This window comes from Oenanthe melanoleuca, chromosome 3 (genome assembly GCF_029582105.1).
Source record: "Oenanthe melanoleuca isolate GR-GAL-2019-014 chromosome 3, OMel1.0, whole genome shotgun sequence".
NCBI lineage: Eukaryota > Metazoa > Chordata > Aves > Passeriformes > Muscicapidae > Oenanthe > Oenanthe melanoleuca.
In genome coordinates, this window is record NC_079336.1 from 88,135,363 (window position 1) to 88,160,482 (window position 25,120).

General features: G+C 47.7%; 2 protein-coding genes across 2 annotated transcripts in view; one reads left to right on the plus strand and one right to left on the minus strand.

Annotated features, from left to right (window-relative positions):
- Positions 1–3,318: 3,318 nt before the first annotated feature.
- Positions 3,319–7,885, minus strand: LOC130250866 (translation initiation factor IF-2-like). Its single transcript, XM_056486978.1, has 3 exons — positions 7,849–7,885; positions 6,832–7,746; positions 3,319–3,420 (listed from the first exon to the last, which is right to left on the minus strand). Coding segments are annotated over exons 1-3 (954 nt in total). The 3' UTR covers positions 3,319–3,418.
- VASH2 (vasohibin 2) overlaps positions 7,645–25,120 on the plus strand; it is a 33,740-nt gene continuing 16,264 nt past the window's right edge. Inside the window, exons 1-4 of the mRNA XM_056488242.1 lie at positions 7,645–8,203; positions 13,200–13,288; positions 15,614–15,670; positions 24,028–24,102. Coding sequence (XP_056344217.1) covers positions 7,898–8,203; positions 13,200–13,288; positions 15,614–15,670; positions 24,028–24,102 — 527 coding nt within the window. The 5' untranslated portion in view covers positions 7,645–7,897. The remainder of the gene's footprint in view (positions 8,204–13,199; positions 13,289–15,613; positions 15,671–24,027; positions 24,103–25,120) is intronic.

Sequence of the window (25,120 nt, forward strand, 5' to 3'; positions counted from 1 at the left end):
GAAAGGTTTCTTAGAAGTCTGCTGGACTTCCTTCTGTCTGTGCTTCACAATGAACTAACCCTATCTGACCATGTTCTAAATCAATATTTACAGCTCTGTTAAACAACAACTTTTCAGAAAACCAAACAATAATATCCTGAACTTTGTAGAAAGGACTTTAGCAGATATGTCACAAAGGCTAGGTACTGGCAATGGTTAGGCATAATTACTGATTTGTGAGTAGTTACATATTTGTGAGTAGCAAGCTAATATCTGCTTAATATTAGGGATCAAAATTCAACCTCTATGATGCTAATTTCCAGTGTTTCCTCAGTAAACTGTTTCTGCTTGTAAAAGTGTTTAGACCATTAAAAAGGCACTAAATAGTATCTAAAGGGCATTGTCAGTATTATGGCCTTGTGTTACAAGTTTCCAGAAATAGACACAAGATTCTACAAAAGCTATAAACTCCATGCAGATGGAAAAATCCCAGGGAAGTATTGAAGACTTCAGAAAAACTTCTGAAGTTAGTTAGCCTGTGTTAGGCTGAACCAGTGAGATCCCATTTTCTTTTTTCAGAATGGGGCAGTCCTAAGGCTTTTTAGATTTTGATCCCTGGTTTTGTTAAGGTAATAGAGGGACTGCAGATGACTGCAGAGTCAGTTTTTCTTTTAGAAATCAAATTGTTCAGCTTGCTGCCAAGAGAAAAAGAAGATAAAACAAAACAGTGCCATTTCCAAGGCTGTGCATGGCGTTTTCTCTATTAAATATTGGAAGGCAACTTGATTTTCTCAGAATAATTCATCAGCTGGTTCTGAACAACCCTGCAGGCATTAGACAGAATGTACATCCTGTGTGGAATGAAGAGGCACCGTCCCACAGGGGTGAGAATGACTCACCCAGAGATCATTAACTGGCTCCAAGGGACTTGAATTTGTATTGTCTCCTGCTCCTAATGAACAGTTGAATTTTCTTCGGGCCCTAATGCTAAAAGCCTGAAATTCACTTAGAGGCTACTGCCTAAAGCCTAGAAGTACCATGATTTCTCATCTTGTCACTGCCTCACTGAAGCTTCAAAAGGGTAGAGAAGCCCTCAAAGGCTCAGAAACTTGATGAAAGTTGTCCAAGCCAGACTGTTGCCAGGGAGGATACAGAAGTCCCCCAGCTTTTGGGGAACAGAATGCCTCAGGGTCAGTGTGATATTTTTCTAATCCACTTCATCTGCTCACAATGTGAGAATCTCATGAGGGTTGAAATGTCTGTGCACCGAGAGCATTAGGGAGTCTCCTCGAAGCCTGCAGCTTGTGTGATTACACAGCATTCCTGGGTTTGATTCTAAAGCCAGAAGGTGCTCTGTAGGCTTCAGTTTGCTCTGAAAATTACTATCATTCATGTCATAGCAAATAATGAAGATGGCTGAAAAAAGTAATTTTGCTCCAGATTACTGTATTTCCTTTAAGAGTTTTATTTTTAAAATGACCACAGTATTTGAATTTTACTGTCATCTTCAGGCACTTCTGCAGCATATTAATTACTCTTCAATCATTCTCTGGAAAGGGTGACTCTTAATCTGCAGAGCACTGTCTCCCAGGGATGCTTGAAGTGATGCTTCAGATCAAAAATTATTTGATGAAATCCTCAGTGTCGTGATGACACCTTGTAGCACCATGGCATTGAGAACAGTAAATCACACATTTCTCTTTGCAGGTTTCACACAGCATCTCAGTTCAAAGGCACCTGGTGTTTGGGCTTGTGACACATTCTATTGCTAGTCTTAATAACTTTTCCAGTCTATTTTTCTTTCTTCCTGAAAAGAAAATGCATTTGAGGAACTTTAATACACAAGGATGACATTTGGTCGATGTTTCCTAACCACCTATTCCTAGAGGGCACAGGTTATCCCATAGCAGAACTAGACTGCTTAATTTATTTCTGAGCAGTAACCTCAAGAAGGCAGGGATTTATTGCAGTACATTCCTCTCTCCACCCAGGCAGGGATGACTCAGGTGCTCACTTGGCAGTGGAGGCAAGTCCTGACTCTCACCTTTGGTGCCATCACTGGCAGCTCCCTTATGACAAGGCCAGTGGGTGCTGACAACTGCTGAAAAATAATCTCATTTCTAGGTAGCAGATTTTTTCAGCCACTGCCTTTCCTTACAACCTGTATTTTTGTTATGCAGTTCCCCTGGGGAAAAAAAAGTTAATGTGCTGGGTAGTTTACCCTCTGACTAAAGGTTAAAGAAGTAATTAGTAAAAAAAATATTGCCAATATTTATGGAAGGTTACATTAGTGTTTTCTTGTTTTTGTAAGCAAAGCTTGCAGCAGAGAACAAATCATGTGATATGGTGTCAAGTAAGACCTTCACAGCAAACTATATTGATATAACTATTTTTCTGAGCTACTGCAATGTTTGAGACTGAAACTTTGGGACAAGACAGGAGTAAGGCAGGCTAATTGGGATGCTGATGTTGTGCACTCAGAAACAGCAGTTTCACCTGCATCTGATGCCATCAGTTGTAGACCAGAATGAGGTGACTGTAGGAAGTATGGGAAAGGCTATTTCTCTGTTAGCAAAGGCTCAGTCATTACTAGGACATGCTGACCTGCAATAGGGAGTGGAAAGTGAAAATTTGTAAGCCAGTTTTGGCCAACTTATAGGCTTTTCATGGCACTTGGAATTTTTTTTATGCTTTTAAAAATGTTTTTAATGCAAGGAAGTCTTGCCTGTTGGACTAGTCTGAGAACAACTAAAGTCCATCTAGTTCTATCTAAAATAAACACTGTAATGATTTGTTGCAGTAGAATTATTGCAGGAGATCCTGAACTTGCTCAGGCAGAAATCAAAACATGCTGCTGAAGTTCTTCATTGGTGCAGCCAAAGCAGCTGATGGCTGTTTTTTCTGCTAGACCATTGCAAAATAAACAGTGTGTTAAGAGTTCTCAGAAAGGGCTACCTTGGGGAAAGCTCCAAGGAAGCACACCCTCAAGCATTTCTTTTATAGCTTGTTTTTTTTTTTATGAAGCCTCCATTACATATTTATTTTCCCAGTGATCACAGGGAAATTTTATGAATACAGAAAATTGTTCTTACTGGTTACGCAAATCACTCCTGCAAACTTGTACCAACAGCCATTCCCACATTGCCATGGTTACATCCTTATCACAGCTTGACCTTTCATTTCATTACTAAAAATATCCCATTCCAGAATAATGTTCAATTTAGGAAAAAAGCCCCAAACAAACAAATTTTGTATTCCTTTCAAAGGATCAAATGAGGTCACTATGGTGTTTTCAGGAAATGAGCCAATATTTGCATTGCCATAATGCAATTCACTTACAGCAGGCAAACTTTCTTGACCTGTGTTTTTCTGCTGCCCTCTGCAAAGCTGAAGCACCTCTGTAGGATTAACAGATTTGGACTGCAGCTGCTCTGCTGGCTCCTAAATGCAGAAAAGGCCATTAAGATCACTTGACATGATTTTAGCAGAACAGTGCGCCCAAGCCAGTGTCAGGAAAACCCACAAATACCAGAAGCTTATGTCCTAAAAGGAGACAGAGGAGTCCTGCAACTTTATTTGAATAAAGGGAGAGAGTCCACAGGGGCACACACCCACAAACTTTTCGCTCTGAGGTTTCAGAGGGCACAGCCTCTTTATATCCCAAACTCCCGGCCACACTTTGCCCTCTTCCTTTCCCCATTGGCCGAGGTACTGGGAAGCTACAGTCTTCCCGAACTGCCTGCCACATATTCCCCCTGGAACCTACTATTTTACCTCAAAGTTTAGAAACTCAGGCTTCACCCATCAAATTGTTTGTAAGGACATCAGCTTGCCTCTCACTGGGAACCCACCCAGGCTTTAGGCTTTTGCACTGAGTGCTGCCAGCTGGAGGTACTGGGCACATTTCCTGCTCCACCAGTGGCTGATGCTGGTACAGGGACCTTCAGGGAGTGTAGAGCACTTAGTGTCCACTTTTACTGACCAGGGAAACAACCCAGGTCCAGATCTGTCCTATTACCATCTGATGGGAGGAAAGAGAAAAGATAACAAGCTTTTGCTTCCCAACACAGCCTTGGATGGCAGCAGATTTGAACACTCCCTTCTTAAACAAAACATCTGTTCCTAGGAGAGTTGAAACAAAACGTGTCTCCTGCCCTTGCTGGCTGGGCTGCTGGAGCAGCTCCCCTCTGCCTGCCTGCAGAGGCATCAAAGCAAATGCACCAGGGCCAGCTTTGTGGCACGGCTCTGGCTCTGGGAAGGGTGCTATTGTGGACTGGGGCCTGGGGAATTGCCACATGGCCTGGCTTGGAGGGGTCAAAGGCTGCAGAGCCAGGGTAATCTGCTGACCAGCCCATCTTTTGCTACCGCTGGTCTTGTTCCACTTCTGGGTTTGTTGCCCCTCTTGTGGCCCTGGTAGCACAGAGTGGTATTCATGTTCACAGTATTTTCACATAGCAAGGTTTGTTGATAGCAGGGTCTGGACAAGGCCTTACAAAGCTCTTACAAAAGGCTGGAGCTCTGCTGGCAAAAGATCTGCAGAGCAGAAAACCACCGAATTTCAAAGCAGCAAGCACGAGCAGGAGATCTCACAGGCCATGACAGCAAATCACACCAGTTGTACATCCCCCAGCCTGGCTGCAGCTCCCTCTTCTGAGGCCAGGTCAGGCTGGAGCTGCTGCCCAGAAAAGCCTTCTCCTGCTGGTTCCTTGCACAAAAGGGCTGTTTGGAAACAATGGGTAATAGAGGAAGTGTTTTCCCAAATAAGCCCAAATAAATACATGAATGAACTTCCTCTGCTCAATATCACAGGGCAGTGAGGGTTGGCTGTGTGGCCAGGGTGAATTAATTGCTGTTTGCAAGAGGATGCTTTCAGAGGAGGAGGACAGTGGGACTCCTCGTGGGGGTGTGGGGGTGGCACTTTGAAGAAGTCTGCTTGGAAAAAGTGCTGATATCACCTTGCTGCCATGGTGCAAATTAAGAGCTATTAAGTTTCCTGCACTTGGTTGTGTAATTGCACTGCAGGGCCTTTCGAATGCTGCATTTAAATGAGTCTGCAATTGGAAATAATGAAGGTTAAAACCCTCTTACATGATGATTCTATGATCAAATTAGTTCCTTTGACCCAGAAAGCAGCTATGGTAGCAATGAGCTCTGCATTAGGAGCAAGACTGTAGATTTGAGGTGTTATTCAGAGCTAGCTTTAGAAAGGTACATCCATACAAAGTGACTGAATTTCAAAGTCAAACAGGTCTGGCACACTGGGACAGGGGCTGGGCAGGAACCTGGTGTGAGAGGCAGAGGTGCAAACAGAGCAGAGAGCAAGGCAACTCTGATGAGAGTCACAGTATCAAAATTAGGTGACCCCATGAGGTGAAGCCATTGGATACTGGGGGCATGATGCATATCTCATCCTACTTTTATTCATCTTGAATGTCTGTTCATTACTAATACCAGGGAGGGCTTTGGCTAATCCAAAGCAGCATTATTCTACTTTATGCTTAATTTGTAGCTGGTGAGAGGGTTATTAAGACTTTCCTTTAGCTGTAGGGACTTAGGGATTCCACTTTTATTTCCGCAGGCTGTTGTTTCAAAGTTGCCTTTAGCTCCAGGACCTCAGCTAACTTCTGCCCTCCTTGTCCAGACCACAGCTGGCCTTGGACTCACTGGTTGACTTCTGGGAATTCAATCTGTCACTCAGGGACATCATCAGGGCATCAGGGAGGAGCCTGTACGAATTTTCTTTCTTTCAGTCCTGACTGGAAGTGGTCTGAATGCTGCAGACTGCTATGAGCAGAGCTGTGGTGTCTGAACCTTGCCATGTCCCTCTCCTGTTTGACCAGGGCATGGAGTATGCCCTGACATGCTGGATGCAGAAGACTTTGAACTGCAAAGCATGTAGCATCAATGTAATTTTCACCCTTCCAGGGTGGCTAAGATGTGGGTGGGTGTAGGAAAACACAATCTGAAGGTTCCTGGCTGCTCTGGGCAGTGAAGCAGTACTGAGCAAGGCTGTGACAGCCTCAACATGGTTGCCTGTTCCATTAAGGGAACAAGGCTCTGGGATATATGTGACTGCCAGCTTGTGTATCAGCATCCTTGAGGATGACATTCTGCTGTGTAATCCCAGCACTCCAGGCTCTGTCACATGCAGTGTGCCCTCAGCTGCTCACACATGGATGCCACCACCTGCACAGTCCCATTAGCTCAAAGATCCAAGTCTGAATGATTTTCAGGCTTTCCCCTGGCTCTGCTCCAAGTGAACTTCTTGGCCTTCCTTTTTTTTCCCTGAGCTTCCCTTGGCTCCTTGAGACCCCTCTCCTGTGTGTCTGCAGCCTCTCAGGGTCTCTGTTTCATCATCTTCCATCGGGAACTCATGTTCAGCATCATCTGTGCTCCAGAAGGAGAGACTGTGCTTCCCCTGGGATCCTGCTCCTGCTTCCAAACCCTGCAGGGTGTGTGTGTGTGGGTGTGTGGGTGTGGGTGTGGGTGTGTGTGCCCAGCATGGATGCACATTTTCCCTCCAACTGCAGCGCTTGCTTGATGATTAGGGAAATGCAGGACATAGTGGAGAGGGTGACTTTACAGCAGCTCTAAATCCACTCTGACCTTCACCCCTTTCCCATGGGCTGTTGCCATTTACACACAGAGCCCCCACATTCAGCTTGTGGGGTTTCCTAACCAAAGCCTCTTGGCTGAAAGCTGGCACTGGGCAAGACATGTAAGCTGAAGCCCTCGGTTTGCTGTAGCTGCTGAACAGCTTTTCGCTGTCCTCCCTTCTGTTAAACCCCCTGATGAGATTCTGGCATAGCATGTGGCCAGGGGACAGCAGGGAGGATTACTGGTAGGACTCACAGAGACATGGGCTCCTGCGGTGAGTGATTAGCAGCTCACCACACACTCCTGGCTGCTGGGAGCCTTCGGGAAGCTGATTAGGGCACGGCAGAGCTGTATTCCTGTCGGGGAGCAGGGCAGAGCAGTGGCGGCAGTGTCTGCGCGCAAGGGCAGCGGACGGGGGCAACGCTTTCCAGACTGTCTGTATCCGATGGAGGGTCACTCCTGGCTCAAGGAGATGCTGGTATTGTTGCGTTAGATGTGAAATGCTGATAGATGCCGTCCGAGGGTGGCCAGAGCCACCAGGGCACAGCGGGCGCTGGAGGGCAGCAGGGCCAGCTCTGTGCCAGGGCCTGGCGCGCCCCTGCCCGCCCTCACAAGCGCCCGCGCCCCTCTCGGCAGCGCTTCGCCTTCGGGCCGGCAGCTCACCGCCACAGTAAAGCGGAGCGCTCAGCAGGGATCTGCCAGCTCTGCCGGGAACAACGCAACCGGGATCTCTCCCGCCAGGAGTTCCATCCTCCGGCGTCCACCACCAACTGAGGCTGGGTTCGGCTTGAGGGGATCGCCTCGGCCCGGAGGGGCCGGGCTCGGCTCTGCTGGGTTCGGCTGGGTTGGATTGCGCTGGGCTGGGCTGGGTTCGGCTCGGTTCGGTTCGGCTGAGGGCGAAAGCGCTCGCAGTGCGCCGCCCGGCTGTGGCGTCTCGAGCCGTCCGGCAGGGGGCGCCTCCCGGCGCGTCTCCGCCAGCGGCGGCCCGCCCCGCCCCGCAGGCCCCGCCCCTCTTTGTTGCGGCGGCCAATGGGGGCGCGCCGCGGGCGGGCGGGCGGCCGGGCGCGCGGTAACGCGCGGCATGGCGCGCGGCGCGGGGCGCGCCCCCTGCGCGGCCGCGGCCGGTAGCGGGGTCGGGACGGGGCACCCGGAGCGAGCGGGCCGGCGCCGCTAGCGAGCGAGAGAGAGAGCGAGCGACCGCCCCTCACAGGCACACGCACACAGATACACAGACAGAGCGCCCGGGCGGCGGCGAGGCCGCGGGGCACACACCGGCAGCGCTCCCGGTCCCGGTGCCGGTGCCGGGCATGGCCGCGGGGCCATGACGGGCGCGGCGGGCGGCGGCGGCGGCCGCGGGAGCAGCCGGCGGGCGGCGGCCGGCAAGGAGGGGGGCCGGTCGCGGAGCGCCCAGCCGCGGGCGGCGGGCGGCGGCGGCGGGAGCGGCGGCGGCTCGGAGGAGGAGGAGCAGGAGCAGCAGCGGGACGGCGGCTCGCTCTTCCTGGTGAACAAGAGCGGCTTCCCCATGGACGGGCAGACCTGGGAGCGCATGTGGGGGCACGTGGAGCGGGTGCACCCCGACGGCGGCGCCGTGGCCGCGGCCATCCGGAGCGCCGCCCGCCTGGCTCGGGTAAGCGAGGCCCCGGTGCGGCCCCTCGGGCGCTGACACGGGGCCCGGGGCCGGCGGCAGCTCCAGCGCCGGGGGGTGACACCGCATCCCGGGGGAGGAGGGTGGGACACCCGCTGTCCCAAAGCGCCCAGAACGCGGTGCTTGCGGGCTGCACTCCTGGGGAACAAGCAGCACCTCCTTTTAGCTTGTGGAGAAAAAAAACAGCAAACAAGAATTGAAAGAAATCTTAAGACTCAGTGAAACACTTCGCGCAATTTAAAGCAGGTTTTCCTTTTCCTTTTGGAACACAGGCATTTCGTTAAAAACAGTGTTGCGCCTCAAATGTAACAAGGTATTTAAAACTCAGACATTTCATTTCCAGTATGTGGAAAGATTCTAAATGCTTTTGTCTGGTACGTTCCTCAGTACGAGCCCCAAACAGCTGTGCCTCACCCAAGTTTTTTTCTCCAGCCAATAAATGAAATGTTGATGTCTGCTGTTGTTCCAAGGCTGCTTGACACTGTGCTGCATTACTGATCCCAATGTCTTTAACACTCCCTGCTTTGGCAGACTTTGAGCTTGATTCACTCCTGACATCCAGCAGCATTAATGTGAGCTGACCGCTGAAGCCTGGGTTGATTCATCACCCTCTGCGTGCTGGGGTGAGATGGTTGGGCTGCTGTTGTGGTCCAAGCTGTCAGTGATACTGACATGAACCTTATGCCTGTTCTTTTCGTGCAGTAGAAAGGAAATTCTGTGGACAGGGAAGTTTAAAGCTTATTGGGTAGGGTTGTATTGAGAAGGTGCTTGTCAAATAAGATGCGGGCTGAAAAGATCTTTCATCTCTCTTCTGCAATGTTCAGTCCAGTGCAGGTGCAGAAGGGAATGATCTCTGTCCACTCTGCTCTCCTTCTGTTGGAACCACCCTTTGTTTGGATGGGGGTGCATATCCAGTAAAGAATAATCAGGTTATGCTGAGTTTGTGGTTCCTTGGTGCAGTTTATCTTGTATTACACGAGCACTTGAGGTGGAAATGAAGGGGCAGGGAGTGGGCAGAACTTGTTTCAGCAGCCTGACCAGCTTATGTCAGTCTAGATGGCCTGCAAACCCACTGGTATTAAGAGATGGCAAAGCACACACTAGACTTGACTTTCACCCTTTTCTTCCCAGCTCTAGAGCATGTAACTTTTACTGGTGACACCCGTGGTGACTGACAAAGCACCTGGTGAGAGGCATGCAGTGGCTCCAGTGTGCTGGCCTGCACACTGTATTCCTGTGGGAATGTCCCAGACAGCACTGCCCATGGCTTCTTCCTAAGTGACACAGCTCTGGGTTGGCTCTCTGTACCATGTGAGTAAGCTGGGCAGAATAAAAAATATTTTGAAATCTGCCTGGCCAGATAATTTGATGTTGATGCTCAGTGCTGTAGGAGTTGTACTCCAGCACTGCCTGGAAGTGAAATCCCCATTTCAGTGATTTCTGCAGGGACAGGAGACCTGGTGCCCTCTGTGACTGAGTAGCTCTTGCTGGCTAAATGTGGGACCTCTGGGGTCAGAGAGTAGTTTGAGGATTACCTGGTCCTTATTAGGACCACATAGCTCTGGTGAGAAAACTAGGGTTAGGAGGAAGGTTGTTTTTTTTGCCACAAAGTGATAGTGGATTACCAAAGTTGTGATGGTAATTTCTGGGTCAGAATGGGAATGTGAGTGGAGACTTGTTCCTTAAATGGCAGTACACATTTTCTTAATTGGCTTCTGCTGCTGGGTATGTGTCACCCTGCAAAAGACCAGGTACTACTGTGATGAGGGAAGCTTGTGCCTGTGAGAAGATAATTTGTAATCTGCTTGCATTGATAGTTGGTTCAGGCAGAGTGAGTGGCATGTGCAACTGCTCCATTTCTGCATCTGATCTCTTCTTAATCCCTAGTGATGGGAGAGAGTTTTCATCCCCTCTCCAAGAAGCTCCACTTGATTGCTCTAATCATCTTGGCATTAGTCTCAGCAATCATACACGCAGGGTGGTAAGTAGCTTCTGACTGTGTTGGTGAGGCTGTCCTTATTGGAACAGATGCAAACTGCAGAGGTGCAGGGCTGTGTCTCTCTCGGGAGGCAGAGCTCTTACAAAAAACTGGCTTGTCTGCAGGGGCAGTTTTGGACCCCAGGGGTCTTCACCTCTGATTTGAGCTCTGGGAATAGTGCAGGCTCACAGTTTGGAAGGGCTGTGCAATCCTTTACCTGTTCTGTGATCTTGGAGATACTTGGAGATTGTAATAAATTAAACCTCTCAGCAGCTTTGGGGACTCTTGCCTGTCAGCTTCATCTGTGCTGAGTAACAGTGTGCTTGCAGGGGGAGTTAGTAGAAAATGACTTTCTGGTTGTTAAGTGAGACAGTGGAATTGGGCAAAACGAGTTTCACACAGGATGTCTGTGGTGACCTGAGACTACAGCATTTCCAGCCATGGGATGAGTCTCCAGCTCTGCCACGTGGGCTTGCACTGCAGCGGCTCCGCTGTCTGGAGCTGCTATTCCTTGGAAAGACTGATGAAAGAAAGGTCAAGGCTTTTCATCTGACTCGTCTCTGAATTTCACTTGCTGTACAAATTCAGGGTCTGTAGTGCTGTGTCTGCATTTCTTCTTGCTATCCATGACCTCCTGCTACAAACCTTGCCTGCTCCTTGCTGCTGTGGATGCATACCAGGAGCTGGAGGGCTGCATCCTCAATCACAACAAAGCTGTGCTTTCCTTCACTTGTATTGTGCAGCCCTGGCTTCTGCTCCTTGCTGGGTGGGTGCCCAGGATCAATCCTCCTGCAGCTGGGGCAGGAATCAGGGAGGGAGAAATGTTTGGAAGGAGTGGGAGTGGTGTGTGGCTGCCCACTGCCTGCTCTGGCTGGCAGTGTGGTGTGTGTACTGCCTGCCCTGCACTGGAGAGAGGAGAGCAGTGCTGCCCTGTGTGGGCTCTGGCTTAGGGATGTTCCTCCCTTCTTGCCTGAGATCTGGAGGGGCTTGGGCCTCCTGAAATAACTGGAATATGTTCTAGCCACTGGGAAAACCCTGGTTCTCTTTTCTAAGCTGTGCTCTGGTTATCTGACACGGTCATCCTCTTTGCTTACTGTGACCACCTACCTTGGAGATGGGAGCACCTCACTAGGACATCTGAACCTGTTCTCTCTGAGGGTGGCCAGTGTGGGTTTCAGGAGGGGCTGTGTCCATTCACACTGGTGCCATCCCTATGGGATGCTGTCCGGGGGCTTGCAGCAGGCTGAGGGCAGGGAGAAGGATGAAATCCCCACCTCTGCAGCAGCCAGGCCCCTCACAGGCCAGGGCTCCCATTGCCTCAGTGTGTTGTGTAAGTGCAATGCATGCACCCAGAGCTTCTGTATCTTTGAAGCCAAGGACTGAGTATGTTGGGGCAGAAATGGCCGCTCCAGGAAGGTGTGACAGCTCTGCCATAATTCCCTTTGTCAGCTCCTTGCTGCTTCTGAAACTTGGGCCTTATCTGGTGTGTTGAGTCCAGGTGTGCCCTTGTGCTGGAAGAGACAGGTGAATAATTCATCCAGACTGAGGGGGCTGGGTGAGAAAGGAACCTGTGGAACCAAAAAAATGTCTCTAATGAAGAGCTTAGGCATGAAAATCATGATTAAGAAGCGCTAATGAGTCTTGCTCATAACTCCCACTGGTGAGAGGAGCCCATGAGTGCAGTCGTGCCCTGAAGCACTGGGATGGCGGGGGCGAGCTGGAAGCCTTGCCATCTGCTAGCCACTTACAGTATGTTTCTGTGTGCCAGGAGTGTAGGAGTCTCCGGTTTGCTGTTTTTTTTCCCCCCTTCTCCAAGGTATATTTACTACTTGACTGCAGTAACTCGCTGCCTGTAGTAAATGCTGGGTTTTTTGGGATTACTGGTGCTCATTCTCTGAAAGCAAACGCACAATCCTAGCAGAGGTGGGAACTTGAGAGGAAAGTCTTTGTGGCAGAGATGGCCCCACAGCACCTGAATTTGCTGTTCTTATCAGTAATTGCTAACTTGAAGTGTATTAAGGACAGTGAAATGTTTGTAACTTTATGAGCTTTAAACTATGGTTATGACAATGTGGGCCCACAGATGCTTTTCTCTGCACCTTGTCACAGCTGCCCAAATTGCTGGTTCCTGAATTCAAATCGGTGTTGATAGTCAAATCAACTGCTCCCTTCACTGTGTTTGTGAGAATGGTGCTAGGTTCTTTTTAGCCATGATTCCCACTTTAATATCTGCTGAGCCCATATTTTGCAGTCTTACCCTTGAAATAGGTGGACTTGGGACCTGGCTGTGCCCCTTTCCTGCATGGCTGCAGACTCAGGAACCAAATAGCTGTGGGGATTAAATGTGGATTGAGGGCCTGCCTTCTTAAAATGCTTAGGCACAAGCAGATGTCTTATGAGATTTTGGAAAAATCCCATTATGTTGCCAGTCTATATCTTTAAGTGTCTTAATGTCATTAAATATTTGGGTCCCAGGTGGTCTTCTAGGTACTGTGCTCTCCCTCCCCAGCAAGCATGCTGCAGACCCACGGCAGATGGGAAATTATGCAGCCTGGGATCCTTGTCTCCTTTTATCTATCTCCTGTGGTAAAGGAGGCTAAAAATTAGACTTAAATGGCTTCCTGAGGGAGGGAGAACAGCAGAGTCAGTACTGGGGCTCTGCTCATCCAAAGTGCCCTGTGCTGGGAGGGGGGGAAGGAAATGGGAAGTATAGGCTTTCTGTGCTGGGCTGCCTGCCTGCACAGGGTGGTGTTTGAGGGCTACTGGTGGCTCTGATGATCAGCCTGCCACGGCCTCTCTGTGCAGGGATGGGGCTGGCTCTGCTGCTGGGGAGCCCCTGTGGTCAGCAGGATGACTTTGATGCTTGGTTCACGTGGGATTTAAGCCATCTGTGCTGCCACGCTGAGTAGCACTAAGCACATGCTGCTGCTCGAGTAAATCACTTATCTGCTCTGCAGGACCCGTGCTGTCTAACCTCTTTATCTTTTCTCTTGTGTCCAGCCCTCAGTGCCTCCAGTGCCAAACTACAAGCTCTCCATGTCAATCCCAGAATGGCTCCAGGCAATACAGACCTACATGAAGCTGCTGCAGTATCCTTCTCGAGCTTGTGGTCTCCTGAAAGAAGGGTGACTTGTGCCTGGTGTGAATTAACAGAGCTTTACTGAAGCGTTAGCTGGTTGCAAGGGCTTGGGATCATTTGGGGGTAAAGGGACGCCTCCAGGGGTTTGTGATAGCACCAGCAGCACTGAGCTTGTCATAGCAATCCTCTGGGAGATGTAATTAACTTTAAATTATACTGAAAAATTTAACTGAAGTGACATTGGTGGGAAGAGAAGTGCTTATTTTGAAGTTGATTTACGAGGATATTATGATCGGATCATGATGCCTGGAGAAATAATATGGCATCTCGTCATAAAGTGACTAGGATAGAGCCAGTGCTGTGGCAAGCCCTTTCTCCCTCTGCCCTGGCAGCCCCTGTGGATCCCTGAGGATTGCCTGTGTGCTCAGCCTGCAGGGAGTGCTTGTCACTGGGGTGAGGGGCACAAGCAGCTGTCCTGACCCCAGGGTGGGCAGGCTTGCCTGTGATGCAGGAACTGACCAAAGGAATCTTCTTTCCAGATGTCCCACCCCGCTTGGGGGATTCATCTTGGGGTATCTACACATCTGTCTAGCCTCTCTGTCCCTGCCCCACGCCCAATTCCTGACTTTCCATTGCTGGCAGATAATTTCAGAGAAGGTTGCTGGCCCAGATGCTGCTCTTCTGTTTCCCTTTTTTCCTAAGCTCTGCCTTTTTGTGTATGTGTGTGTGGTGAAGCTGTGGGGACGAGGAATGAGTGTAAAGTCCTGGTAAGGATTAAGAAAGGATCTGGGTGGCAGCTGGAAGAACATCCAAAAATAGCAGGCGTGGTTAGCTTGGTGGGGAGCCGTGGTTGGGATCAAGGGCCTGGAGCTGCAGCAGCTGCTGTGGGGAGGGAGCTGGGGCTGCCTGCTCTACAGGGGAATGGGGCATTTCTCTTCTTTATGGCTGGGACAAGAGGCTTGTGGCTCACTGAGATTGTGCCAGAGAGGATGCCATGTCATACAGAGCTCCAAAAACTACATTATCCCCCACCTCACCCCGTAGTGGTTTTGAGATCCTGCGTTCTGCTGCGTAGCAGGAGCAGGGCTTAGGCACAGGGTTTGGATCTGTGTTCAAAAAAACTTCAAAGTAGGCTGGGGAGCAGCTTCCTTTGAGGGCTGAAAGAGAGGATGTATGAGCAGAGCACCCTGAAAGGGCCTCATGAATTAGGTTTTGAAGGCAGGAGGAAGTAAAGCCTTGTTTGTGGAGAATTCTGAGCTGTCAACTGAAGTCAGCTCAGAGCATCCTGGTGAGAGCTGGAGTTTTTATTTAGGCTGTGGTTATACATCCAGCAGCTGTGCTATTTATGCCTTGCAAGCAACTCTTTCTTCCATGGGGTCACCTGCTTGTGCCCTGATATCTGCCTTGGTATCACCAGATTTACTGGCATGAATATTCTGATGGTAATAGAATTTGGGTACTAGGTTAGGAAAGAGATTAAACTGCACAAGTAACCTAGTGTAAGGAAGGGCAGAGTGATATTTTTTTTTTTTTTTTTTTTAATAAAAAGCTTTATTGTATGTGTTGTTTTGTTTTTACTGAACAGATTGTTTTCCTGGTCTGATTTATTGCATTGCTGCTTGAACAGAAGTGCTCAAGGAGCAGGGAAGAGGCTGCTTTTGGTGGTGCTGCCATGTGGCAGCCTGTGCTTCTAGGCAAGCGGTGCTGAGATTTGTTTGACTGTCTGCTGGCATCATTTGTGATGAACTTTCTACTATTAGTGTTAGCTAATGACCTTGATTTGCATATAGCTGCTGTTTTCATTTCAAGAGCACCGTCCTTCTTAGAGAATGATTTATATTTTCTAAGTGTGAATGGATGCACCTGCAATGGTTTTGGTTGACAGGTCATAGGTGAGCCATGTGGCTGATGGAGTTAAAAGACTTCTAAAGAAAATAAGTTTTTTCAGACCATGGATTACATTCATTGGTTTGGGTAGGCTGTGAAAGCTTTCTCTTGCCCAAGTGGGAGACTTTTTCAAACTTGCAACCTACAAGTGAGTGGGACCTAGTGGAAAAGAGAATTTATAACCTTCAGATTCCAAATTTGAGTGTCATTATAGATGGTCAACCTTAATACCTGACCCTGCATCTAGTGCTGGTAATAGGTCCTGTAAAAATGCAAGTGAAAAGTTTTGCTTTATTTCACATGCCAGGTGTTTCCTATCTGAGAGTCAATGGGTTTTACAACCCATTTTGTGTTTCAGCAGGATGTCAGAACTGAAATTCACCTTTTGAGCAGTGTTATTTTATTGCTTGGCTGTTCAAGTTGCTTTCCTTTAACAGACGAAATACAGATACAATCACACAGGAACACAGTTCTTCGAGATCAGAAAAACCAGACCTCTAAGTGGGTAAGTGTCACTGGAATTGGTGCAGTGCCCTTGTCCCTGATCCCCTGGCATTTAAGCCCTGCAGCACCATGGCATGGGAGGGCTGCCCCCATGCCACAGCTGCTCTGGCAGGGCAAAGTGCCTGTGTTGCTGCCTTTGTGAGGAGTGTCCCAGCTTGCTGCCCGGTGGCAAATGGACCACCGAGGCCAGCAGGTGGAAGGGCTGCTCTTGCTCAGCAGCTGCTTGGCTGCAGGCCAGAGCTGCATGCACAGGGGTGGGAAAACACCCTGCTTGTTGGTGCTGGGATGGGAGGGCTGGGCTGTTTATCTGAAAACTGAGCAAGTCCTGGTATTCTGGTTGTGCTGAAATGCCCTTTGCCAGTGATAGGAAGGGATTAGCTGTGCAAAATGCAGCAGGAGTTTTGACATCCTGGGCACAGCAATTTTCCCTGGAGGCTCACAATGGACTGTTTAAGTTGTGTCTGTGCTTCTGCCTTGCTGCTCTTGCTATTCCATCCATGGACTTGTGCTGGTTGGTGATGAGTTGTGCAGTGCAAATATGAAAATGTGCCCAGGGACCCTGGCATCAGAGAACTGGGGTCTCTTGCATGTTAGAGCTGCATCATACTTAGGAGGACAGCTCTTTAACAGAACCTAACAAATTGGCAGGTTAGGGCAGGAAGGGTGTTGACAACGTTATGCTTTTATTTTAGGGTGAAATTTAGATAAGCAGAATATAATTGCTCCCATAGACTGGTCTGTCTCTAGCTCCTCCCAGCTCTCTGTCATTATACTAATGGTCCCTCACTCTAAAATTCCAGTTCCCATCTCAGCTTTGTGCTTCAGGTTTTCATCTTGCTGACAGCAATCTTTCTCACTGCCTTTATCTAATGTTCACTGCTCTGGTGGAACTAGTTTAAAACAAATCTTGTGCCATGAATGATAGATGGGTTTACAGGAGCTTAAACCAATTTTCAAGCTGCTCACTCATTTTTAAATTTGTCCCATTACTTTTTCAAAGGAAGTGAAGGGTGAAAATGAATTATGCTCAGCACTTACCACTTAAAAGGTCATTGTCTTCCTGGGCTGGATAAAAGCCTGGCTTACAAGGATGGAGCTCTTTCCTAGAAGGGAACAAATACAGAGCTCACAGCTGGAGATGTGCCTGTGGCTTTGAATCATCCCCTAAATGGAACCACTTCCTCTGTTTATCTGCCTTAGTGTTTGTGTGGGGGTGAGTGTCTGACCCTCTCCTTGTTGCTGCCTGGAACTTCTTGGAATGGGGTGGCAGGACTTCTGTGGAGTTAGGATGGTGCCCCTGGAAATGGTCCAACCCCTCAGGGGCTGCCAGCTTTGCGGGCACAGTAGCCTGAACACGGTGTGTGCTGGACTTAGTGTGAAGTCCTAAGAACTGTGCTGCTTTCCTCTAGATTGGGAGTGCTGGGAGGAATGGAGCTGTCAGGAGCACATGTTGCTGCCCAGATCCTGTTGTACTGCTGTAGGGCTCTAACACTTGCCTGGTCTTGGTTTCTCCAATTTTGGGAAGGAGAATGTGTGCAAGGCTGTCTGAAGTGAAACCAAAATTCCAGTTGTTTTTATAAAACTAAAATTCCAGTTGTTTTTATGAAACTTACAGTTTCTGGTTTAGATTTCAAATCTTTTAATATTTACTTGGCTAAGTCAGGAGGATGGGACCAGACTATTTTCAGTGGTGCCCAGTGACAGGACAAGGAGCAATGGGCAGAAACTGGAAGTTCCATCTGAGAAAAAACATTTTTACTTTAGGGCTGACTGGAAGAGCACTGGAACAGGCTGCTCATAGAGGTTATGGAGTCTCCTTCTGTGGAGATATTCAAAACCTACCTGTGCAACCTGCTGTAAATGAACCTGCTTTAGCAGAGGGTTGGGCAGATGGTGTCCAGAGGTCCCTTCTAACCCCAGCTTTGATGATTCTATGTGAATAATGCATTAATTGCCCTGTAATGTTGAGATGTGCTCTAAAGCTTCCCTGTTCCTTCATCTGGTGTGCAGGCCAGTTTTCATCAAAGCTGAAAAATCACCTACACCTCCAAGTTCTTTTTTCCTGGGAGGTGTGTTCTGCTTTGCAAGAAATCTGCTCCCAGCTTGGCAATGACAGGTGTCCTGTGCTGAGGTGACAGGAGCTGCTCTGAGCAGTTTCTGGGTGTGAAAGGCCTCGCTTGCTGCAACACAGCATTTGCAAGTTGGTCAGGCAAGAGACTGAAAGCCTCCAATTGCCACTGGCTCTTGAAAAATGAGGCTGTTCCCAGAGCTTTACTGACACTAAACATATTGCTGATTTCATAATGTGAGGGCTCAAAGCTAATGAAAGTATTAGGAGATCTTTGGCAGCCTCTCTTCGAGACAGCAGTGGCTGGACACAAAGAAGCTGAGTACTAGATGGAAATTGAATATTCATAAATTCATGTGAAAGTGTCCTAAAGCAGCTGGGGCATATTAATGAGTTTTTCTATTATGGAGGGAAGACTAGATATTGTAGAGATTTACTGCCAGCATCAGTGTGATGTATGAGAAAATAAAAATGGGTGGCTGAGCATAGGTAGAAGAGCATAAATTATCTATAGGGATATAGTCTTGCTATAAGTCAGTATTTACAATCCCTTTAAGAAAAAGTCACTCTTATTTTCAACTTAACTTTCAGAGTGCCAGACACCACGTGGATTTGTCTAGACTGCAGATAGCACTTTTGGAAATGCTGGATTTCTGTTGGCATAGCTGTGTGAGTCAGGGTGGCAGAGCTGTGAACCTGTAAACCTTGTGTGCTGTTCTTGTTGTGCTGGCAAACTGTCTGAAAATGTGCCTGGGTCTCACCTCTCCTGAGCTGGCTGTATTTGCACAAAATCCAAATTTATGGGTGGCTGCATCCACAGCTGCAAAGTGGTTTGCTAATACAGGTGTCCTGGGACAGTGCCCTTCACAGGCTTCATGATGTACCTGTTTGAACTAAATAGTTAAAGGGCACCCTGTGAAGTTCAGCTCTGCTGATCCATGTGTGTATGCATGTGATAGGAATGTTTCAGACACCAGTAGGACTGGCTTTCCTTTCCTCATGTAGGATTATGCTGGTTTTGTTGGTATAACCAGTGTGATAAAAATTGGTACTTTTGACTAACTGAGCCGTTCTCTTTAAAACTTCCAGGCTTAGATCATGTAAGAGCTTTAGGAAAAAAATGTATGTCTGTATCTAGTAATATCTATAGCTGTGAATTCAATGCCAACAAGCTGTTACTACTAGGTTTACAAGGAGAAATAAGCCCTCTGGAAGCTTCTGTTCTAGGACACAAGCATGAGGCACAATGAGAAACAAATCTCTTTATCCTCCAGAGGACCTGGGGAGGTGCAGTATTGTACTGCTGCTTCCAGTTAAGGGCCAGCTGAACAGGGGGCCCTACAGCTGTAGCAGAAACTGATGTTTGGGTGGGTTCTGTGGTCTTGGAGAAATTAGCTGCTCTGTGAGGAGGGAGAGACATTCTGCAGATAGAACGTGTACTCGATTGCAGTAAAGGAGCACGACAGGAGCTGTCACGTGGCACAGTGCAGCCAAATAACAGGGAAGGGGAGACAGGGAATAATGCTGTTTGCACACACCATGTTATTAAAGAAACACTGATGGGGCTATAAAGAAAAATGGGCTCATACCATTTCCAGACAATAGACTGCAGAAGGCATTTGAACATCTGCTTCTCTCTCGCACAAAGGAGGAATGTTAAAGATATGGTGTGGTGTTCAGCATGTGGTGGAAATGCTTCTGCTGTTGAAATACTGCTTTTGGGAAGATTCACAAGATCTGTATCTGCTCTGCTTTTTATCTCTTTTTGCTCCTGCTGGTGACTTTCACTTCTCTTTTGGCTTCATTCATGAATGAAATGGTCAGGAGAATTAGAAAATTTGGGAGAGGGAGATTTTATGGGCCTCATGCAAAATACATGGGTCTGTGCAATGAGAATTTTGTGGAAGAATTTGCTGGAGGATCTCACTAATAAAAAATTTATTGAGTCTTGTAAGAGTCTTTCAGGTGAAGGTAATGGGGAGCCTCTCCTAAGCATGGTCATCACTGAAGGGACTCCAGTGAGATTGGTGCCAGCTGGTGAGATCCTCTAGTTTTGGGCATCCTGAGAAGTTTTAAAATTTTTCTAACCTGTGTATGAAATTGGGTGTCCCAAGTGAAAAATCTGGGAGCAAAAGGTATTAGTGGTTCTTATGAGCTGTCTTTAGACACTGCCATTTTAAACAGAAAGCATCCTAAAGAGGCAAAGTCAGCTCCTTTCAGGGCCTCTCCTACTGCAGGAAGCAAGGGAGATAGTCCTGGTGGGTTCCTGAAAACACTGAAGGAGATTTAAATCAATTAACAAGGAAACATCACTATCTGCCAAGGACTAGGTCTTGATGGAAGAACAAGCAGCCTGTTCCTGTTGGCTGCATTTGTTAGAGGCAGAAGTATTCACTGTGGTCTGGAATAGAGATCTACCTGGCAGATGTCAGAGTGGTGTAAATGCCACAGAGAGGAGAGCTGCAAGGTGCTTGTCTTTGACTCTCCCCTGAGGTCCTGGAAGAGATGGGCTGCCCCCAGTGCTCACTGGAGTGTGGGGAGAGGGTGACTGTGGGCTAGTTTCCAGCTGTCTGATATAAGACTGTAAAGAATAGCTATATATGTGGACTCTTTTCAGGTAGCTGTCAAGATTTAAAGAAAATCCCAGAAGCAAACCCTGCTTAAGACAAGGAACTGAAATGCTTGATGCTGTTTTTAAATTCTTTTCTGCCTTCCTTAAATCTCCTTTCCTTAAATCTCTAGTATAACTGCAGATTTCTGGTCACTATTAATGTCTGAGACAGTGTGATAAGAATTTTGGAGTGAGGGAAAAGAGGGAAAGGACAAATCAAAGAGCACCTCTAATGAGCTGTTTTCAGATGAGCTGAATGCTCTGTCATTTGCCATAGATCCCTTAGAGACTGACAGGCAGCCTTCAAGCATTAATATTTGTGTTAGAGAATATGGGGAGGGTGGGTGCTGGGAGAGGCAAAGATAGCAGCCTTTAAAAAGAATAGGGGAAAGTTAAGTCTAGGAACTTTGAGTTTATGTGCAGTTCAGGGGAAGGGAAAAGCAACATTAGTGTTGTTGGGCACAGTTAATTTCTGAGAATTTCCTTCTATGAGTGTGTAAGAGCTTTAGTCAACAAGAGAGAAGATGTGGATGTAATAACTCCTTGCTTTAGTGTGGCTTTTGATAAGGCCACATCTTATCTCTGCAGATAAGGCAGGGACCTTGAATCTAAATAAAACTGTTTAATGTAAAGATGCAACTTGGTGAAAAGCAACACGTAGAAAGTGGCACTTTACCAATCTTGCCTAGCAGAGATTGTCAGTTGAGGAGTGCAGTGTCTGTCCCAGCTCAGCTTTTCCTTAATGGTATGGATAAGACTAATTGTTTGCTGATGGATGGTTTGCAGTCCAGGCTGGACAAGGTGACAAGTTAAGAGTGAAACTTTGGACAGTGAAACTGGGCTACTCAGAGTGATCTCTTGGGCTGGAACAAGCAGGAGATAATTTAGTGAAGGCAGATGCATAGGAGGGTTTGGGAATAGCCAGCTGTGGAGAGTTAAAGGCTAGTTTTGCAAAGAAGAAGCTGAGCTTAAAAAAATAAAAGAAGCCAAACAAAATTCACCAAAAAAGCCCAGCTAAAAAATCTCCACCTCTAACAAAAAACCTCTCAACCAACCCACCAAAAACACCAATCAAAAAAACCCACCAAAAACTACCAGAACCCGATTCAATGTGGTCCAACAGGGAAAAGCCAACAGCACACTGGCTTGTTTGCAAATATGTGCTGAAAGATGGATTCGAAAGGAAATTGGTCTGCTTGTACTGTTGTGGGCTTAGCCAAATGACTCTGAGAAGTGAGTTGGTTGAAGGGATTCCAAAACCAAAAGAAACAAACATTGTCCTAAAATCATAACCTAAGGGGGAAGCTTTCAGGGGGAGTGAGGGGAGAATTAAAAATTGGTGTCTTTCTCATTTTTGCAGAGGAAAGGGTGGATTACAGTCTTTTGCATATACAAATGTCTGTAGCAAGAGGAGAGATGATGAATGGTCTCCATGCCTGCTGTGGAGAACAGAAATAGTTCCTGATTTAATTTGCAAAAAGAGAAGGATTTAGTTTAAACATGAGGGGACCTTCTTAAGATGCAAGGTTAAATCTAGGATAGATTAGCTGTGGGTTCCCAGGCTTTTGAGAAGCCAGTTGAAAGCAGACTGGAAAATAATCTGTGAGGAGTGATTTACATTTGGCTTGTGCTACCTTGGGCAGAGCAGTGGCTTGGGGATTCTCCAGGAGCTCTGCCTCCAATACAAACACAGGGTTTCAGGCCATGCTTTGACTCAAGCCTGTTAAAAGTGGAAGAAAAACTCTGTGGCACTTGAACTGGGTCATGCACATAAACCCTGCAGTCTGTGCTGTAAATGCAGAGAGAAAGCAAACAGTTTGCAGAGTGCTGCCCAGGACTCCAGGGAGGATGTGTGTGGGTGTGCCCCAGAGGTGCAGGTGGGTGCTGGTTGCTGACAGCTGGTGGTGCCTCCTGGTGATGCTCCCCTTGCACAGACCCTCCTCACTGTCCTGCTCCACTGGTGTCTCTGAGCTGCAGCTCCTGGATCCAGGTGCAGGTTGCTGAGGAGGAGATGCTGCCCCTGCCCCTCTGACTGTGCTGACCAGGCATAGGTCACACCAAATGGCTTGCAGATAAATGGTTTTACAACTTGACATTTTTCCTCATGATGCACATTCATAATTAGCTGTCTTTTTTTTTTTTTTTTTTTTAATGTAACTCCCGTGTAGTTAGAAGATATGAAATTCAATGGATTATTTTGTTTATGGATACCTCCCATGCCTCATCTGCACATATCGCTTCTGAGACAGAGACAGGGCTTTGCAGTGGCCACTGCTGTGACCAGTGGGCAGCCTGTGTGGGGGATGAAGGAGCCCCATTGTGTGCCCTCCCCAGAGCTGCTCTGTGCTTCCAGCAGTTCTCTGGGGTTCTGTGGCTGATTGTGAGTGTGGAGGAGGCAGGCAAACTCTAATTAGTCTTCTGTACTGCAGGCAGAGTGTAAGGGGTGGTTGTTTACAAATGAAAAGATAATTTTTAACTTAGATAAATGGGACATGAAATGCCTGTGACAGGCTGTAATAGCAGTGGAAGCTCTGTTGTCACTTGCATTCAACACAAGGTTTAAAATGCATGGGGTGGGTGAATCAAAGTGGGGTAAACAGGCTCTGATGGTTTCGGATGCATGTTTTCATAATCTTCTCTAATACAAATATTTCTGTAATTTAACATTGTACATCCTTAGAGTAGGGATCTGTTTACAAAGCTCTTCCCAGAGAAAGGGTATGGATGGAGAAGACTGCAGAATAAAAGTTATCCTTTGGTTTAATCTTCAGCTGTGCTTTTTAGAGGGGTGGTTTTTTGGTGTGGCATTGGATGTGACTCCTCTGGCCTTTTTTAGGCTACTTCCAGTATTTTTTTTTCAAACTGTCCAGAATTTCAGGATCTGTTTGTGGAAGGGGATAGGTTACTTGCTAGGTTAATAGTGCAGTGTCAGTCTGCCACAGCAGCTGTCTCAGCTGACCTGAGGTTACTTGTCACAGTGTTGTCCCTGTCAATAATTGTACTCCAGAGATAGTATCTGGATTGTAACTAAACTTGTAAAATCCTGGGCATGCATAGTTTCCTGCACACCTGCAGGAAATTGTGTGGATTTTGCCACTTTTCGTGTCCACAGGAGATGTGGAGCAGCAGCAAGACAATAACTGAGTTTTCAGGGGTATGAAGTGTCTGTGTTGGTAGAGCTTTCTGCAGAGCAGGTTTTGATAAAAAGGCAAAAAATTCTGGTCTGCAGCTGTAGCTATGGGATTATGGAGGTATTTGTAGCTTTTAGGGAGCCATGTAACCATCCTCTTTCCTGGTTTGTTTGTTTGTTTGTTTTTCCTCCAGAAGAGGAGATGGAGGGATTTCCATGATTGCCAGCTGGTGCAGCTCAGCAGGGCTTTGTGTTACAGTCTGAAGTGATGCTCAGGGAGTTGCTGCGAGAGGCAGGGAGGACTGCATCATTCCTCTCATTCACCTTCAGAGGCTGAAAGGCACTGGAATGCCAAATACCATTTTTTGGGGGTTTTTTCCCTCTTTATTTTCTTTTCCCCCAGAAGTTAACAGGACTCAGACAAGTCACTGAAGGGAAGAATCAAGTTCACCAGCTCTTGCTGAGATAAGAACTGAGGTGCCTGGGTCTCTTGATTCCTGTCAATTGCTCTAGCTGGAAGGACTGAAAACTGTTTTGTTTCTGTTCTAGGTTAATGGAGACAGCAAAAGAAATGACCAGGGAGTCCTTACCTATCAAATGCCTTGAAGCAGTTATCCTGGGGATGTATCCTTTCACATGCCTGTGACTTTTTCCACTGCAGCTCTTTTTAATATGTTGCCCCTCGTGGATGGTGTTTGAGAGGGTTGCAGCCAAAGGTGAGTGTCAGCAGCTTGGGGAGCTGCCCTGGTGTTCATCACCAAGTTGCTGAATTGCCTGGGCTTGTAGGTGGGAGTTGGGATGCTGTGTGTCAGGTCACAGGTGGTGTGGTTTGGCCCTGCAGACTTTGCCTCCTGCCCTGGTAATCTGTGTAATGTCAGGGTTTGACCCACAGTGCCCAGATAAGTACCTGTCTACACAATCCTTGTTTTCTTTGTTAGCATTTCTCTGTTGGCTCTTGTTGGAGCTTGGTAACACCTGAGGAGTGTGGGTTCTGTTCTGTGTTTGTCTGATGTTTACATGGACAAGTCTTGTTAGCTTTTGTCTCTGAACCCACAGCTGTGCTTTGTGCAGAAACGTGTGTATTGCAGTTAGACATTTGAGCTTCCCCTTAACATAATGCTTGCTTCCTACTCAGTCTTCAGGCACTTGGGCACTGACTTGCTTCTCCACCCTCTGGTGCTGTCACTGATAAATCAACCTGCACCATCCTAAAACACTGGAGGAGGGAAGGCAGGGCTGCAGAAACAGGTTGCCAGACACATCTTGTCAGAAATGATCGAGTTTCATTTGAAACAAATCCCAACTAAAAATAAGCCCTGAAGCAATCCATCTCCTGGGATGTCTCTGCAGCGTTTTGCTGGCTGCTGCTGCCCCCTCCCGTGGGACAAGGAGCTGGCAGAGCCTGGCAGGCAGTGCCTGTGGGAATCCATGGCTGCTGGGGCGTGGGAATGGGATGGGCTGAGCAATGTGTGCCAGGATAGACCTCTGATTGGAGTCTGGGAGGTGGCTCTGGCTGACAGGGCTTCCCCTAGGAATGCTGACAGGCTCTGCGTGCAGCTGGAGGGATTGGCTTCCTGGGGACTTGATGTCACCAAGAGACTCAGAGCCCTTCCAGAGGGAGAAATCATAGCATCAAAGAATA

Bases quoted from the DNA above. Each gene is read 5' to 3' on its own strand.
- LOC130250866 (XM_056486978.1), bottom strand. From the start codon at position 7,885: ATGCCCGGCACCGGCACCGGGACCGGGAGCGCTGCCG. The intron at 7,747-7,848 runs GTGTGTGCCCCG...CTCGCTCGCTAG, and splicing joins CGGGACCGGGAGCGCTGCCG to CGGCGCCGGCCCGCTCGCTC.